Raw genomic sequence first — 18,998 nt, 5'->3', positions numbered from 1 at the left:
AGTTTTTTACTTTTATTCAAACAAATACATACAATCTATATTTACCTGTCCAGTCCAACTAAGAAAGAAAAAGAAAATATCAATTAAAGGTAACCCTGTAATAAAGTTATGGTCATGAATGAAATTCCCCCCAAAAATAAAAGTTTTCATTTTTCTTACTCTAGTTACCATTTTGAGTTTGTTTATTTGGAGAGAGAATAATAAAATCGTTTTTTTTTTCCTCTGGTCCGTCGTAGAAGGGGGAAAAAATATGACGAAAAATAACGAGGTAACCATGCAATAGAAAGTTATGGTCCTTGTGTAAGAATTCCTTTAGCGCCCTCTTGTGGATTACTTAAAAAACTGAAAACTGAAAAAACTTTAAAAAAGTGTGGGCAAAATTATGACCCGACGACTTTCTCTCATTAAATAATGACTGATAGAACATAATGGTTATGGTTTATGAATCATTTTATAATATTTATAATATAAAATATTTCTAAAATAAACACTTTTTACTAATGTTTCAAGGAGTTTTGTACTTTCTATTCAGATTATATATATTTACCTCATTAACTAGTGAAAACTATAATTGCAGATTGTTAATCAATAAATTTGAATAAATACATATGTAACGAATATATGGGTGATTGTATGATAAAGGTAGATAAAGTATTTCCACACAAATATTTAACCAATTTTTTTCTTATAATTCAATGACTACAAAAACCTTTACAAATAATATTTAATAATAATAATAATAATAATAATAATAATAATATATTTTTACACACAGATTCCACCTTGCACATATTTTCTTATACCTCACAAATGACTGGCATAGCTTTAAAAAAATAAAAAGGCCGGCCCTGACATTTCTCTGCACAATGTGCAATTGAGGCAACACACACACACACACACACACACACACACACACACACACACACACACACACACACACACATACACAGAGGTGAAAGATGCTGAAGGCGCTGTCATGGTCGTCAACAGGAAGTTGCCGTTGAGCCTATTCTGCTAGAAGCCTTGGCTAGTTTAGCCCGTTATGACATAAGCCGGCCTTTGTTTCCCTAAATCTCAATTATGCACGGCTCAACTGAATCCGCCTTGCGCACACACACACATACACACACACCCACATGCACACGCGCGTTTGGATGTTTGTCTATGTCAGTGTTTCAGAACAATTATTTAGCCAAGACACATATTTTAAAAAACAGCCCATAAACCTCTGTTCTTTCCATAAATCTACTTAGCTTAATGCTAACACACAACGCAAAAAGACAAGCTAACAAATAGCATCGGTGCAGTAGTGGTGTGACACACAATGGTGGCGCAACACATGTAGACGAACAATCAATATGCATATATTCTTTATCCTTTGCGATAAAAAATACACCCAAACGGCAAAAACATAAATTACATTCTTTTTTCATTGTTATTACATATCTTTTCTAAATTTCATTTAAAAAAGATGGCGGGAGTTTTCTAAAAGTGCTAGAACACATAAATAGCACTTCATCATTTAACTGCTCTGCCTATATATCACTGGCGTTTGTAGATTGACAAACGATTTGCCAGAAACAAAGCTGACATCCACGTTTCGGTCGACACAGGTGTCCTTGAAAGCAACGCGCCCTGCATTTTATAATAGAACGTTTGCAGCAGTCGATTTGGACAGCTGACACCTGAGCCGCGGAGCTTTACGTTGCCGGCGGCGAGTTGTCACCATCGCGCGGGGACACCGCGTAATCGATTTAATCGTCGTCATCCAGGTGCAGAGCTATCGTCGTGTCAAAACGGCCGTAGGCTCTTGGTATAAAAGTGGAGCGGCAATTAACCGACAGATTGGCAATTCGTGTTTGTCGGTGCTTTGAGCGCTTTGTGACTCAATGACACGTGGTGTTTACGTAAACATCCAAAATATAGACTGAATATTTTTAACAGCATACCCGCATTTGATGTAAATAAACCTGAAAGCAACTCAAGTATTGGGTTAAAAATAACCCAATAATGGATCAAAAATGGCTGGCCCAATATGAACAACTTCCTGTTTTTTTTTTTTTTTCAAAACAATGCCAAAATTTTTTTGTTTTGTTGCAAATTAATCCAAAAAGTTGGGTCGATTGGCCCAAATATTAGGTTGATCCTTTCATACCAATATTTGAATTATTTCTAACTCAATTATCGTAAGAATATATGCAACAACATCCGTGTATTTAATCTAAACACGAATAAACTTGAAAGCAACACTGTACAATGGATTGGATTAAAAATGACCCAATTATGAGTCAAGAAAGGAACGACCCAAACTTCAGATTAATCGCTCAGCATCCGTGTTCCACCAAGTTTACGACTGCGTGCTTATGCGAAAAAATTAATAAACAAGTCAAACGAAATACCTTTGCGTGTTCTCTAACCGGAGCAGTTTTCATTCATCAACTTTTAGATGATCTCCGCCATTTTGGTAACATTCCTGTGCGTGAACAAGGATGGACTCGGACGGCGGTTCAGTCTGCTTGCTTCTTTTTCTGAAAATTAGTCCGTCACACCCTCAGCTAACCCGAGCTGCTGCTAGCTGCAACAGGCACTGTCTGCTAACAGCTAACTGACGTCCACCCGTAATGGTAATTATCGTAAGTATCGCATTTTCCAGACTATAAGGCGCACTGGCATATAAGCCGCATCGGCGAAATACGAGCAAAAAATTAATTTTCGTCACAGATAAGGCGCACTGGACTATAAGCCGCAGGTAATAACATCAGATCTTTATAATCATCATAATCCCCTCATTGTACTTAGCTAATAATTTCTTTGAACTCAGGGTTTCTTTGGATTAGCATCGTCTACTCCGGCGCTATCATTTGGCCCCTCCCCCGTCTGTCCTCACCCTCGCCACCCCTACCCTCGTCACAAGTGCGCAATCGGCTGGTAATGGGGCTCGGGGCGGCGGGCAGGTGGTCGGCGCAGAACTTATAAAAGGAGGCGGCGGCCACACGGAGACTCCGACAATGCGATGATGGGGACGACGATGATGACGGAGCGCGCGTTTCGCCAGCGACTCTTCTTGCTCTTGAGCTTGTGCGTCCTCAAGGGAGACGGCAGATATATCGAGGTAGGACGATTTTCGGTCCTCACTCGTCAACATCATCATCAAACTCTCATGTTCTCTAACCGCGCAGGATAACGACGTCCTGAAGGATGAATTTTATTCCTACTTCAACTCTGAGCCGCGCAGGGAGACGGAACAGGAGTCGATCACCTACCGACGACCGCTGCGTGAGTTTTGTTTTGTTTGTTTTTTTCACTTTTGATGGCCTTGCTGATTGCCTGTCAATCAAAACACTTTGGGCAAAACGAACAAATTGGTTTGGGAAAATCATTTAGGATCGTTTGCAGATGAACCGAGAGGATTTTTTGCGCAAGGTGAAAACATGATACAAAAAAAAACTTTTTTTTGAATTTTGAATTAAAATATATCAGTAATTCTGGACAATTTTATTTACAATAAAATATTGCTGAATGATATGTTGATGTGATGCCAATTGTTGGTGGAAAGAAAAATATAAATGACCGATTGATTGGCTGAATTATTCTTGAAATTATAATGAATGAAATAACATTTGGCTGATTATTTTTGACCAATTGACCATAATTGGTCCATTTGATTGGTCGGTCAATTAAGTACTATAGTAAACCAATTAGGCATTTGAAAAAAACACAACAAATTTAGAATGTCTTTGTGAAAACTTGTATGTTTTTGTAAATGTCATAAAGTTTAGTCTTAAATGCATTGTACTTATTTAAAATAACATTTGATAATGCAATTAAATTGTCTACAATTTCTAAACATCAGAGATATTTTGATGACTTTCAGACAGTGGAGTTATCAATAAATCAATTAACTCACTTTAAATATAAATGAATAAATACATTAATATATAGATCGATTGTCTGGCATCTTGAAATATACGTAAAAATACGTCTTTGGGACTGAATGAATTAAGAGGGGGTTTTTTTTGTTTTTTTTTTTTCCCCACAATTTATTCTTTTTTTTTTCAATATGAAAAACGATTTAGAGTTTTCAACCGACCTAAAATCCAAATTTATTTTCAAGACATTTTTCATTGAAGATAATTTGTCAACATGGAGGACAGTTTAGTTTTCAATAAACCGATTATCCCTGAGAAAAGCTGGACTAAATGCCTGGGGAAAGGGAAGTCTGGTCCTTCCTGGCTAATCTGCTGCCTTCATGTCCCGATTCAGGATAAGCATAAGAAAATGGATGAATAGGACGAATGCGCATTGTTGTTTTTTTCTTTTCAATGTGATAACCATGTTGAAATTTATTATATTGTCAAAATCTGGGTAAAATTTCAGCTCCCTAGTATATTCTTTCAATGTTTTCATTTCGAGGTGAATTGCCTTTGATGTAAAAGTCAAATGATTGGACAAAATACCGCAAAAGTATAATTTTGACCATTCTTGGGTCATTTTTATCCATGTGATTTTGGCAGTATTTTAGCCAAGGGATGGCACATGCCTGCTAGCATGATACCTAAGTGGTTGCGCCATTTTGAACTTTGACATGTTGTCACCATCTGGGTGAAATTTCAGCTCCCTTGTGTCTTCTTTCAATGCTTTGTTGAATGTTGTTTTTTGGCGCCTTTGTTTGCAATGTTAAGGGTTAAAGCAAACCAAATTTGTTTTTGTTGACAAGTGACTATGTCATATTCAAGAAACTAATTCGCCCTGAAGACTTTTTAGTCATTCAAACGTAAATGTGTGGCTCAGGTTGTGTGGACATGCTTGCGGTCGAGGGTCGCTTCACCTTCACGGCTGAGCGTCCTCAACTCAGCTGCGCCGCTTTCTTCATGGCCGAGCCCGACGAGGTCGTCAGCGTCGAGTACGATAGCGTCGACATCGACTGCCAGGCGGGAGATTTCATCACGGTGAGAACGCCGTCGTCGCTGTTGAGAGAGGGCAATGCAATAAAATAAACTGAGGACTAAAACAACAACAAAAAAGCTAAATGCTAATGTTTAAATGCGCTATTTTGTGACAGATTTGACTTCTGTCAACATAAATACGGGTAAAATGCTAAATGCTAAAATTCATACAGCGCAAAATAATAGTAATATGTACCCACAAAATCTTACCTGTTATTATCATTTTGTGTGCTATGTTCAGCGCATACATGCTATAACTTTATGCTATCATGAAAGCCATGAATGCAATTATTCAACAATAAAAATGCTAAACATAATCGCGCCGACATTTTGCGATAGATTCGACTTCGATCAAGAAACCTCCGACAAAATGTAGAACCCTTTCGGGAACAAGAAAAGCGCTAAATGCTAATATATTAACAGGATCAAAAAGTGCGCTAGCTATGATTGTAGTTTTTCTGCTAATTATAAGAGCAAATGTGAATGTTCTGAATGCTTTTCTTGAACAGTAATAAAACAATAAATTAAAAAAAAACACTAAATGCTAATAATACTTAAACAACGCAATGTTTAAATATTAGCAATGTTACCAATGGTAGCCCGTTGACAATCAGGAAAAATGCTAAATGCTAACATTTAAACAATCAATCAAAAACTTTATGTTTGCTAGGCTGAGACCACGAAGCTTTGTGCATTTGTGTGCGTTTTATACAAAAACGAATTAAATGCTAATATTTATTAGCACTTAACAGTGCCAATCTTCAACGCAGCTGACTTCAATCAAGATCACATGCTACGCTAACTAAATGTTTGCTATTTCTTCCACATGCTGTGAATGTTTTGCTAGGTAAATTAAATGCTCGCAAAGCGCACGCCATTGCAGGAAACCTTCTGATCTCTTATGTGATCTTCAAGGTGTTTGATGGCTGGGTGATGAAGGGGGAGAAGTTTCCCAGCTGGCAGGACCACCCGCTGTCCCTACGTGATCGCTACGTCAACTACTGCGACTCCGCCACTTCTACCAGAAGTGTGCGGTCCTCGCAGAACGTGGCCATGATCTTCTTTCGCGTGCACAATGCCGGCAGCAGCTTCACCGTCACATTCAGGAAGCTTGCCAACCCATTCCGTAAGTAAACATGGTGATAACAATTTTGATTTTCGATCGGACTGAAATTTAGTGTTTTGAAAAATTATCCTTTGCTAGGCGCTACTTCCATTTTATAATGCTGAATAAATAGATAGAATAAATAGAATGCTGACCAATATTTGTCTATAAGAAAATAGTGGCCCATATGTTATGAACATGGCAGCCATGTTGTTTGGCAAACGTCAAACAAACAAAAATGCGCAATAGGCATTTTCTTTTTCTAAAATAATGTCTGACAAAGGAACCTGACAATAACATTCACACTACTTGATAAACGATGCATATGTTGACCATAATACATTTAAAAAAACTCGCACGAAGCACTTTTTGGCTATTAATTAGCATTAGCATCATCTATCAAATTTTGGCCATTAGCATGCTAATTGACATGTTGCATTTGCATTGTTGCAGCCTGCAATGTCATCTCACAGTCACCAGAGGGCACTTTTACCATGATCAGCCCACAGCAGCATCGGAACTGCAGCTTCTCCATTGTCTACCCGGTGGAGGTTGACATCTCAGATTTTTCTACCTTGCGACTCCGAGGCAACTTCCCAAAGGTGAAGCAACACACACTTAATTCCTGTCTCAAGCTTTGTTTACATTGGATAAAGAAAAGATGAAAATGTTTGTGTTTTTGTTTTTTCTATTCTTATATGACTGAAAATTTGTGATACAGTGCAACCAAAAATTGGAACTAAATTTTCAGGAAAATGACTTTCTAAAGTCATTCGACCAAATTTGTTTGAGCTTCTATTTAATTCTTCATTGCATATCAAAACAATTCTTCTCATGTTTTAATTTCTCTTCAAACCACCAGAATTTCATGTTTGTACAGTAACTTTTTTAATAAGAGGCTTATTGTGGTTAAGGCTTATACAATCATATACTTTTTTTGTCATTTTTAAAATGTACTAACCAACATTATTATTATAATTTTTTCAGGAGGGGGTGGGAATATGCAGATCATTTAATATATATTTATTTTAAGTTACTGTTTTTATTTAATTGGCTTAAAGAATATTAATAAAATTAGTATATTTATGCAGTCACCTTGAAACTTACATATGTAAATAAATAAAGTAGAAATATTATAATAGAGTTACTGTATATCATAATGTATTCATAAAGAATTTTGACCCTTTTACCCTTTATTTGGACTAAAACATTGGTTCTTCTCTCCCAGTGGCCCACGTCAGGCTGCGCGTCTGACTCGGAGGACATGGTGCAAATTTTGGGGGGAAACGGTTTAGACACATCCAAGATGTTCCCCCTCACAGAGTTGTGCAGCGCCTCTGGTGGACCTAGTAAGTACTGAACATATGATTATACCTGCCTTCTCTTCTTCTTTCATTATTAGCTCATGCAAAGGAAGTTAACATGAGCAAAATTAGCTTATTTCTTGCTAGCTAAGAGTTTGGGTAAACGTTAGCATTGTGTTTGGTGAATGGAGTGACGTTTTCTGACTTGTGAAGTTAGCATAGCATGCCTTCTCTTCTTCTTTCATTAATTTGACCAAAAATAACACTTGTCACTAATGTGACAAGTTTGTTTTTTTTGCTTGTAATAATAAATAAAAAAGAATACAGTCCAACATAAAAAAAATAGAAGCGCTAGTATTACTAAACTAGCGATAGAGCCGTGAACAAGGCCCGCTATGCGGTTAGAAGGATAGCTAGCTGACAAGATGTAAAACTAGGTAGCTAGCTAACTAGCAAGATAACTATCTTTTCTGCTGGGTATGTCGGTAAATAAGAAGAAAGGTATGTAGGTAAATAGGTAGGTAGGAAGGTAAGTGGATGGATGGATGGATGGATGGATGGATGGATAGATAGATAGATAGATAGATAGATAGATAGATAGATAGATAGATAGATAGATAGATAGATAGATAGATAGATAGATAGATAGATAGATAGATAGATAGATATTGCTAGCTAGCTAGCTAGCATGATAGATAGACATTGCTAGCTAGCTAAAAATATAGCTAGATTGCTCGCTAACAAGATAGATCGCTAGCTAGCATGATAGAGATTGCTAGCTAGCTAAAAATATTGCTAGATTGCTTGCTAACAAGATAGATTGCTAGCTAACTAGCTAACTAGATAGCTAGATAGATAGATAGACAGATCAAAGGCCCTTACGTAAAATGTTTTTGTGGGGCCCCATGGAAGTGCAGGTTGACTCAAGTTTTATTTTCTTCCCCTGCAGGTCACATGAAGGTGGGATGCGACAACACAGTGGTGCGCATGGTGTCCAGCGGGCGCTACGTCAACAGGGTGTCCTTCAGTTACCGCCTCCTGGACAGCCAGGAGCTGCAGAGGCTCCGAGTCAACAACGTGGAGGATTTCTGCTCGGCGAACTGATCGCTCTCATCTGTACAACCGAACACAAAAGGGAATATAAATGAAGACAGAGCGTTATGTAGATACTGTTTGCCCCCTTACCCCCAACATCCGTGCTATATGTCTAATAAAGTCATCATTGCTGCCTTTGTTGTGACATTCTTGTGATGAACGGTGCTGAAGTGAAAATACATTCGTTGCCATTTGTATACACAAGCTTTTTTTGTAATAAAAAGACACTGCATGGCAAAGCAATTCTTTGTCTTGCTTCTCTTCGAGAGCACGTTTTGATATCGTTACGATACCGCCACAAAAACAACTGGCTCCGTTTTTATTGTACACATAAACATGAAATATCCCAATATGTCAGTCCACATCATGCTTGTGTAACTGGATGCTAATCCACGCTAAACTAACTCCCTCAAACACTCGCTAGGGTCGAGAATGTGTCATCAGACAAAAGACCTACCACCAATCTCCTTTTCCACCTCGGGCCAAACAGCAGACGCTATCTGAAGGAATGATGGTCGTTTTGTGCGGGAGGAGGGCAGGTGCTTTATCTTAGACAAACACCAGAGGGGTCTTTTATGAGCCAAAGCTAATTATCTCCTCCAAGGACATCATGTTATCTGCAGTTTTCTGGCTCCACCCCCGCCCAAAATATTAGCTCATGCTAAGGAAGTTAACATGAGCAAAATTAGCTTATTTCTTGCTAGTGAAGAGTTTGGCTAAACGTTAGCATAGTGTATGGTGAATAGAGTGACGTTTTCTGACTTGTGAAGTTAGCATAGCATGCATTTTTCTATGCTAATGAAATTTTAGACTTCTTAAGTTCATGTTCTCAAATTTCTGTTGATTTAAGATGATTACTGCCAAAACTTTTCCAGATTCCACCCCCCCCTAAAAATCGGTTTATTTTTTTTCTTGAAAATATTCATGCACATCTTTTAACTTATTCTGAACATTATGACTATTATTTCTTGACATTGTTTTTTTTTTTCTTTTTTTTGACAAATATTTAGTACTATTTTCTTTTTAAAAAGAAAAAGAAAACATACAGTCTGTTTTATTCGTTTTAAAACACTCAAATCACTTTGAGGAAGGGTTTCTAAATATTTCTGAAAATAAGCCTTTTTAAAAAGCAATTTTTTTTTCTCAGATATTTTTCCCTCTAAAATGTAAAATATTTGAATGAATTTTCCCCTAAAGGTTTCTGAAGAATATTTTTAAACTTCAATTAAAAATACTTCCCCTTAAATAATCCCTAAACTCTCAAAAATACTTTTCATAAAACAAAAAGCTACATTTTGTGCAATTCTTTTTCGAGAAAATAATTTTTCCACATTTATACAGGCAAAAAGTTTAGTTTTGTGAATGCGTTATTTTTAATACAAACAATAACACAATATAAAAATGCAATGGAAATTTAATAAAATATCTTCTCCAAAATCTAGGCTACAAGCATCAATGAAAGTTATTATTATTATTATTTTTTTTTTGTTTGTTTTTTGTTAACGTCATCAGCGCTTTGGCAGTCGTCACCACACCTCATATGCAAGTTGCAAAATAATCAAGACGCCTTTGATTGATTGCAACCTTTTCTGTGCTAACCGTGACTCATAATTACATCAAATAGGGTGCACACATCCGCTAGTCTCAATTAAAGCCAATCAGGTTAACGAGGAGGATTTGACGATAACATCCATCCTGCGTCATTTATTTTTCCGGAAATTTTCCTCCGTGTCACCAATGAGCAATGACAAAGTAGAAATACATTTTTCTTGTTTTTACGCTGAGCCGAATGTGTCGGATTCGCTGAACATGTGAGATTCCGACTGGAGTGGACGCAGGTGTTCCATGCGTCACGTTGACCAGGAGGAAGGCTCGCTTCCCGAAAAGCGAAGCCATCGGATGTCGTCCCCTTGTCAGATATGGCCTCTGGCGTGTAAAGGGTGTGAACTTTGCACCAGCTCACGTTAGGGAGCACAGATGTGCTTCCACACTTATTTCAAATCAAATAGAATTGTGTCTGAGTTACGGCGATGGGGATGAAAACATATTTTTTGAAGCTGTGCAATACGATAAATCTATCTATCTATCTATCTATCTATCTATCTATCTATCTAGTTAGCTAGGTATGTTGTTTGCAACCAATCATTAATGATAGCTAGCTAGAAAACTATCTATCTAGCTAGCTAGGTATCTTGTTTGTAATCACTAATGCTAGCTAGAAAGCTATCCATCGATCTATCTATCTATCTCGCTAGCTATCTTGCTATCTTGCTAATTGGCTAGGTATCTTGTTTGCAAGCAATCATTCATGCTAGCAATTGTTCATGCTTGCTAGCTAGAAAACTATCTATCTATCTATCTATCTAGCTAGCTATCTATCTATCTAGCTAGCTATCTAGCTAGCTAGCTAGCTAGCTATCACACTTAAAATATCAAGTACTGTTATAGTATAAAAAACAGAAGAGAATAATTTGATTGAACAAGAGACACCAAAATGATTACTGCAGCACTGGCACGATAATTATTTGAGAAAAAAAATAAAAAACAGTGAGCATATTTAAAAGGGAAATCGTTACATTTATTGCAAACAGTGCGATACGACATGAATTGGATTTTCCATGAACACATATACAGTCTAATTAAAAAAAAAAGTAACATCTACTTGGTGGTCTTCTTCTTTTGTTCCTGAAAGAAGTCATTGCAGGCGACGGTGAGCGCTGCCACCAGCACCACAAACTCGTTGAAGTCCACCTCGTTGTCTTTATTGGAGTCCAGGTCACTCATGATCTTCTCCACCAGCAATGGGTCCTTTTGCGACTGAAACAAACAAAAAAAAAAATCACAACATGCTTAAGCACTTTAAGTTTTGTATTATTTATAAACGTATTGCTGTTTATTGCAACTCTCAGTTGAACTGAACCATCAAACTAAACATTTAAACAGAGAAAATTTGCATTTTCACCAAGTGGTCCCTTCCATACTCAAATATAAGTGCTGTACTGATGATCTTGGAGAGGATCTAAGATGTATGTTTAACAACAAAAAAAGACTATTAGAAAATTTTCATTACTTTGATTAAAATAAAAAACTGTATTTTAATTTGTAATCACTGAAGTATTTTAATGTATCTATGTTTAAAATGCAATGAATGTAGACTATCCCTGCATGTACTCAAGGTCTTCAATTAGACTCGATTGCCGCCCGCAGAGCTGCAATGACATCATGGAGGCGTCTATATTTGGAGATGCTGTGTGCCCCCGATGACGCTGATGATGCGCCAGCACCTGATGCTTTTGCTTCCATTCACATGTGGGATGATAAGAATATAAAAAAAAAAAAAAAAATCATATCCGCGGTCATCAGAGCTTCCAGATGATCTCAATCACAAGAAATGCTATTTGCTATCACACAGACGCAAGGGTCTTATCTAGAACGCCTGGACAACCTCTGTCCACACATCTCATCTGTGATGGACACAAGGTCAGAAGATGCGTCCAAGATGGCGACAACATCGCCCCTGTTCCTACCAGGGGCCATTTTCTGTCGTTTTTATCCTCAATACGAGTTTTTCCTTGCAGACTTTCAGCAAGAAGTACACTCTGGACACACAGGCTACAGCTACAACAAGGGTGTCAAACATGTGGCCTGTGGGCTGGTTCTGGTCCGCAAATGGGTTTAATCTGGCCCGTTTTTCCTCACCTTGCTTGTTAGTGTTTTATAATGTTTGTACAGTACTTGTTCTATTTTGGATAGTATATTTGCCATTCTATTCATTTTATTTTAATTTGGCCATATGTGTACTTTTATATATTGAAATACGTACGGTTTGCATTCTGGCTGAATTCTTCAAAAGGTGTTAAATGAAAAAAAAAAGCAAAATTGAAAAGAAAAAATGAGGCAAATAATAAGATAAACCTGATTGAAGAAAATACAAGAAAAATAAGATACAATAGAATAAGTCTTTCTGATTTGATGCTTTGCAAGTGCTTTGAATAAAAGTGGTTAATTTTGAAAATTCTGAAATAGGTTAAAAAGATTAGATAAATTACTCACAAGATTTTTGCTTTGTCGTAATATCTTAAAAAAAAAAAAAAGTGCTTATTAAAAAATGTTTTTTCCCTGAAATCGAAGTGACCTACTTTTCCGAAAACTGTCAAAAAATACTCATGGAATTGAGCTATTAGGCTAAAAACCTGTTGGCATGCTTTTAGTATTCATACACAGAATAAAAATTCATTCGATTTCTGAAGTTTACACTGTCATATATTTGGTCAACATCTCACCGTATGAGTGACGAAATATTCGATCAGAAACACATACAATGAACTTATATTTCCTTCTGTAGCGCTTTGAAAACTGATAATCGAATTGTTTTTGTCGCGCCTAATAAATCGAATTAAAAAACGGCGCGGCGTTCGCAAAGGTTACCGTGAGGAAGTCGGTGAGCTCGGTGTGCAGCAGCTCCTTGAGCTCGCCCTTGTTCAGCTTATACTTGTCCCCGTCGTGGCCCGAGTAGTTGTAGAAGACGGCAATCAGCGCGTCCATGGCGCCCTCCAGCTGGCTCGGCATCCTGCTGGTCCAAGGAAGCAGAAGACGGCGAAGGAGACGAAGACTCGCGGTCCTACCTGTGAGCGGAGGCGTCGGGGTGTGACGGCTCACTTGTTTGTCGGGGAAGTAAACTACCGAACGCTGGAGTCAGGGGCCCGCCTTACGGGGTAATTAATTCCATAGGCGAGGGCGTCCATGACGACCATCTTCCTTTCCAGCCGCTCGGAAAACAAAACATGCGCCGACGTGACCCCGACGTTACCCCCCATGGGTGCGAGGCGCGGGATGGCGCCTGCCGGCCGACATCATCTCGGTCTTTACTCATTCCGGTGTTTCCGCGCACTCGGGGGAACGCCGTACGATGGGGGCGATACTCCGATTGGTGAAGGATATGAAGCGGGTCCCGCGGGTGTTACTACCCTGGGCGATTCAGGGAGGATTCGAACCGTGTTTGGAAAACAAAACATGTGCTGATGTGACCCCGCTGCGCGGGATGGAACCCGCTATCCCATTTCTCCATGGCGTTTAATCATTCCGGTATTTTCCCGCACTTCCGACGGGGTCAAACCCGCGAACCGAGTCCCGCGGGTGAGTTACTGCCTCGGGTTGATTCAGGGAGGATTTGAACCTTCAACAGAATCAGGGGTTCCTCATCTAAGGTCCGGATTAACAAGGATACCACGAGTGTGAAGACCGCAGATTCCGATGATTCGATTCACCGATTGGACAGCAGACTCCACACAAACATATTTGGAGGATGTGGTTCAAAACATGGCGGGTTCGGATGTTCCGGGTCTGACTAGCAGACTCGCCGAAACACTCCGGATCCAGATGATTTGATTCCAGGACTCAAGTGAGCACACCAGAAACACTGTAGACTTGACGATTAATATCGTCGACTGAAGTTATGCACAAGTTTCGAGCGTCGGTTGTGGAAAGCTGGAGTCTTTTTTGCAGGTTCCTCTCCCCAGAACGCCCGATTCCAATGATTATCTCATCAGCAAGTTCTGCAGGAGCTCGAAAATGATCGGAATCATTTGAACCGGGCGTGTTTGGGAGGGAAGCATTGAAAACATGAAACGTACCAGACCTCAAAGAACGGACTTGGAGTTAACGGATTGACTGGCAGACTCCGATGATTTGGTTAACTGGCTCATCAGAAAACGTGGTCAATTCAGATGATTTCACTCAGGGTTTTTCCCCGGAACACCGCAAATTGTACAAATCCAATTCACTAAGTCAAAACAAACTTTAGGATAAGTACGATCGGCGTAAACGTCGGCTCGCAGATGATCTGTTTCACAGACTTGGGTATATGGTCTATACTGGATTTGGGTGACTGATTCAAGTTGTAGGACTCAGTGAAAACAATTCGAACTCATATGAACGGGTTGACTGAATCAAGGACTTGGAAGAGTTAGTTCACAGACTCGAATTAGTGGAGTTACCAAAAACTCCGAAGATTAGGATGATTTTGGTTGGCTGACTGAAGTTGACGGACTCGCTTGGCTCAATTTGATTTATCGGACTTGGCAGAAACATACCACACTGGGCAACACGGTTCAGATCTTCACGGAGCCCACTTTGAGAACCACTGATTTAGCGGACCTATAAGGAAACTGCACATTTGGACAGTCCGGTTCCGAACGTGTAAAAAGTCACGTTTTTACATGTTAAACCAAAAACCAAACAACTGTCTTTGACTTGTAGCCACTTGCTCTTTTCCACCTTGCCGGCGTGTCGCAACGGCGTGCGTTTCCTCGCCATGTCTATTTTTAGCCACGTTGGGTTTCGTCCTTTCATCATTTTCCTGACATAACCAGAATAGAAACGGGCCCCTAAAGAAGCGCCCCGCAGGACAAGCTTTCCTCCACTCGCAGCAGCAACAAGTTTCCATTTGTTAACTTGACGAAAGCCTTGCAGCAGCAGCAGGGCCTTTGGGGAAAGGCGGCGAGCATCATTAAGCCATGTCACAGAGATTCATTGAAATACCGGGAGAACGTATCAACAGTTTTTTGTTTTTACCGGCCGCTTGGTGGACTGTATATCATTTCAAGAAGCTTTAACAGCATCCTTGAGAATGCATTTGCCTGCATGTTAGTAATCTTTCAAATGGGGGTCACCAACTAACCCCTGGTAGCTCCCAAATGGGGCTTTTTCATAGGCTACTTCCTTAGGATGGTTTCATCCACCTGTCGACTTGACGGAAACTTATTAATAAAATTACAGCGTTACATATTTACAAAATGTGTATTACCCTCATGAGGATACGCGGTTAAGACAATGGATGGATGGATATTATATTTATCTTGCATTTGCTATTTATGTTACATATAATACAAGGCATTTATATATTTCCTCTTTTTATCAGTTAATGAGAGGACAGTGTATATATGATAGACTATGATAGACATGTGTATGGTGTACTTTGCAAATTAATTATATGTAAATATATGCTTGTGATAGATAGATAGATAGATAGATAGATAGATAGATAGATAGATAGATAGATAGATAGATAGATAGATAGATAGATAGATAGATAGATAGATAGATAGATAGATAGATGAGACCTGTGTTGACCTCTGCTGCCATCTACAGGCTCATTGGAGAATTTACAGCGTGCTGACCATTGAAAATAATGTTTTCCATAAAACTAATAAAATGAATAAAAACTGTGTGGGTGTGTGTAATGTGTCCCACACATTTGAGCTCGTTGTGTTGTTTCCTTGGCAATACATACTGCGGATGCAGGACAGGAAAGGACGTCATACACAAAGGAAATGCAAGATGACGCCTGATTATTTATGCAAGAATAGTTTTGCAACATCGTAAAACCACAAAAAATAGAAATAAAAACATAAAACACCCACAGTGGACACAAATGGTAGGAAGCGCCATTGACTTCCCTTTTGACAGCCTTTTTATGATTAATGAGGATTCATGTGGAGTGTATGACACATTAACCCACTTACTCCCACAGACTACACACAAGACGTTTAGTCATGCTGACCTTCTGTTTAGTTCACGTGGGTTAGGTTTCTTTTAGTCATTAGATAAACAACTTTGACCTTTGAAGGACCCCTGGAAATGGCTTGGATGATGATAACCCCTGTGGCCTTCAATTTTCAAATTACTTTTTACTTTTTACTTTTTTTTTACTTTTTTTTTACTTTCAAATTACTTTTTTTTTCTTTTTGATATCATAAAAGAATCAATGGGGAAAATTTCCAGCAGATGATTAAAACATACAATTATTAAATGTGTCATCTCTGAAATTTGATGTGATTTCAGCTGGGCATGCAAGATTTTGTGTCCACTGAACAATTTGAGTGGTTGAAGGAACAAAATATTCATAAATATATATATATATATATATATATATATATATATATATATATATATATATATATATATATATATATATATATATATATATATATATATATATATATATATATATATATATATATATACATTTATAGCCTTGCATGACAATTAACTCATTAACTACCATTGACGAAGATAGACGTCAAATACCAATTTTTTTTTCTGGGCCGGTATTGAATGAGTTAAAGATATTCGTTCAGCTATCATGAAAAAAGGTAATGAGCTGCTCGCGTTTTTCGGAAGAATGAAAGAACAACTTGAATGGGGGGAAAAAAATGAGAGCATCTGTGGGTCCCAAGTGCTGGCTGCCATCCTTGTGCCCATGAAAAGGGGTCTTTACAGAGCACCCTCTTTTAAAGGGGGGGGCAAGGGAGGTGGGGCTTGAACACACATAAGAGCTTTAGAGAGTCGGGTCGTCCAATTTGGCACAGCCTCACCAGACGATTTGCCGTCGATGTCCTTTCCAGCCGAGGCGGCTTCATCCCCGATGTTGGGGGCGAGCAACGTGACAGGGGGCCCCCTCGGGTCCAGCTTGATCCTCCAGCCGGCCTGGGACTATCTCCGCCAGAACCACCACGACCTCCTGAGGAGCCCGTTGTTCCCCGTGGCGCTCTCCGTGTCCACTTACTTCATCCTGGTGGGGATCTACACCGCGTTGGACCTGCTGGCGCCCGCCTGGCCCGGCATCAACAGCTATCGACTGCACCCGGACAGACGAGTCACCTGGCCCGGCATCGGGGCCACGCTCGGCGTCACCGTCTATAACCACCTGCTCTATGTCTTCCCTGCCGCCGTGGGCCAGTGGCTGTGGAGGCCGCCCACGCCGTTGCCTCAGCAGGCGCCCACTCTCTGGGAGTTCTCCCTTGGGATCCTGGGCTGCATGGTGGTCTTCGATTTCCAATATTACCTCTGGCACCTGTTGCATCACCGCGTTCCTTGGCTGTATCGCACCTTCCACGCCGTGCACCATGAGTACCGGCGCCCGTTTAGCTTGGTCACGCAGTACCTGTCCGGCTGGGAGCTGGTCAGCGTGGGATTCTGGGCCACGGTGGACCCGGTTCTACTGCGGTGTCACTGCCTCACCACGTGGGCCTTCATGGTCTTCAACGTCTACGTGTCCACCGAGGACCACTGCGGCTATGACTTTCCCTGGTCCATGCACACCCTGGTACCCTTCGGCCTCTGGGGGGGCGCCCCCAAGCATGACGCCCACCACCGATGGCCCGCCACCAATTTTGCCCCTTTCTTCTCCCACTGGGACCGGCTCGGGGGCACACACATGGTACCGCCTACCAACGGACACGGCTCTGACGGCGATGCAAAGGACTAATGTGTCACATGCTTCAGAATTTTTGTCCTTCCATTTATTGGACTCCATAAGAACGAATTAATTGCATTGCCATTCATTTCAATGGAGGAAGATTATTTGGTGATATGGTGGTCACTGAATTACTTAAATTATTTAGAGTTTATGAACTAGTTCATTTTGGCCCCACCAAGCACTGCTTTTATCTGCTCCACTGCTCTGCTTTTGTTTTTGTGGCGCTCTCTCAGGTCAGTTTCATAGATAGGGGGGGAAAAAAATCAAAATAAAACCAATAAGTGCACTTACTTGACAGCTGTGTCTTTTCATTGTGTGAATCTCAGTGGCGGCCGGTTGCGAGTGATGTCGGCCACGCTCGCTCATTCTCTTTCTTCGCCGGCTCCCCGTGGTGCATGAATGGCGGCCTTTTTAGCTGCAGTTCCCGGTCAGGGCGCGTGGCCCGCAATACTAATGGCGCCGCGCTTAAAAAGAGCTCTCAATTAAAGAGCAAGTGAGTTAAATTTGTACAGTGGATATAAAAAGAATGCACATCTATTATAAAGGAGCTCAAGATAAATCATTTCAAAACTTAATTTCTGGCAGAAATTTAATTTAATTTAATTCAATTTAATTTAATTTAAATCACGGTTTTAGTTCCAAATTCACATATAAATTGCACTTAAAAGTGAAATACAACCGCACTCGAAAGAAATAGGCCCTACTGTCTCCATCGCATTTTCAAGGTTAGCTAGCTAGCAACCACTACAGCAGGAAATTGTGAGTTACTTAAATTCATTTCCACCACTACTACCTACCAGCTAACTAGTAGCTAACTAGTAGTTTCTTCACCAGCTAGGTCACTACATGTTAGCTACCTACTAGCTAGCTAGTACCGTAGTTTCTTAGCTAGCTAGGTTACCCTAGGTTAGCTACCTACTAGCTAGCTAGTACTGTAGTTTCTTAGCTAGCTAAGTTACTACATGTTAGCTACCTACTAGCTAGCTAGTACCGTAGTTTCTTAGCTAGCTAGGTTACCCTAGGTTAGCTACCTACTAGCTAGCTAGTACTGTAGTTTTTTATCTAGCTAGGTTACTACATGTTAGCTAGCCAACCACCTGCTTTAGTGGTATAAACCGATCGAAGTAACTCCCAATTGTGCCAGTTAATCACTCTCCTTGCTGGATCTTTTCAACGTATAACAATGAAAGCTAGTTTGAATCCTAGCTGCCTCCCCTGTGACGCTCTTCATTTGTGGCGCTGGAGGGAGGGCCAGAACCGGTTTAGTGTGATTTGTGCTTTACGAGCGT

At 39.9% G+C, this 18,998-nt stretch overlaps 3 protein-coding genes across 4 annotated transcripts; 2 read left to right on the top strand and 1 right to left on the bottom strand.

The window, feature by feature from the left end:
- The first annotated feature begins 2,931 nt into the window (after positions 1-2,931).
- Positions 2,932-8,663, top strand: crhbp (corticotropin releasing hormone binding protein). The gene is made up of 7 exons (XM_088435510.1): positions 2,932-3,112; positions 3,180-3,276; positions 4,792-4,949; positions 5,862-6,072; positions 6,505-6,653; positions 7,280-7,400; positions 8,305-8,663. Exons 1-7 carry the CDS (start codon positions 3,014-3,016, stop codon positions 8,457-8,459), a joined length of 990 nt encoding a protein of 329 aa, XP_088291636.1. The 5' UTR covers positions 2,932-3,013; the 3' UTR covers positions 8,460-8,663.
- Positions 8,664-11,039: 2,376 nt separating this feature from the next.
- On the bottom strand, positions 11,040-18,918 carry s100z (S100 calcium binding protein Z). Of its 2 annotated transcripts, XM_088435512.1 has the most exons (3): positions 18,001-18,918; positions 12,879-13,075; positions 11,040-11,267 (listed from the first exon to the last, which is right to left on the bottom strand). In XM_088435512.1, the coding sequence occupies exons 2-3, from the start codon at positions 13,017-13,019 to the stop codon at positions 11,109-11,111; spliced, it is 300 nt and encodes a 99-aa protein (XP_088291638.1). In that variant the 5' UTR covers positions 13,020-13,075; positions 18,001-18,918; the 3' UTR covers positions 11,040-11,108. The 2 variants fall into 2 exon arrangements, with proteins under 2 accessions (XP_088291638.1, XP_088291637.1); XM_088435511.1 differs by lacking the exon at positions 18,001-18,918 and having other exon boundaries at positions 12,879-13,961.
- ch25hl2 (cholesterol 25-hydroxylase like 2) lies at positions 16,839-17,718 on the top strand. The gene has a single exon (XM_088435433.1). It carries the CDS (start codon positions 16,843-16,845, stop codon positions 17,716-17,718), a length of 876 nt encoding a protein of 291 aa, XP_088291559.1. The 5' UTR covers positions 16,839-16,842.
- Positions 18,919-18,998: the final 80 nt, after the last annotated feature.

This window comes from Hippichthys cyanospilos, chromosome 15, assembly GCF_059441005.1.
Source record: "Hippichthys cyanospilos isolate Australia breed blue-spotted pipefish chromosome 15, RoL_Hcya_1.0, whole genome shotgun sequence".
NCBI lineage: Eukaryota > Metazoa > Chordata > Actinopteri > Syngnathiformes > Syngnathidae > Hippichthys > Hippichthys cyanospilos.
The sequence above is the reverse complement of the archived record's forward strand: the minus strand, read 5'-3'. Positions and strand labels throughout refer to the sequence as shown.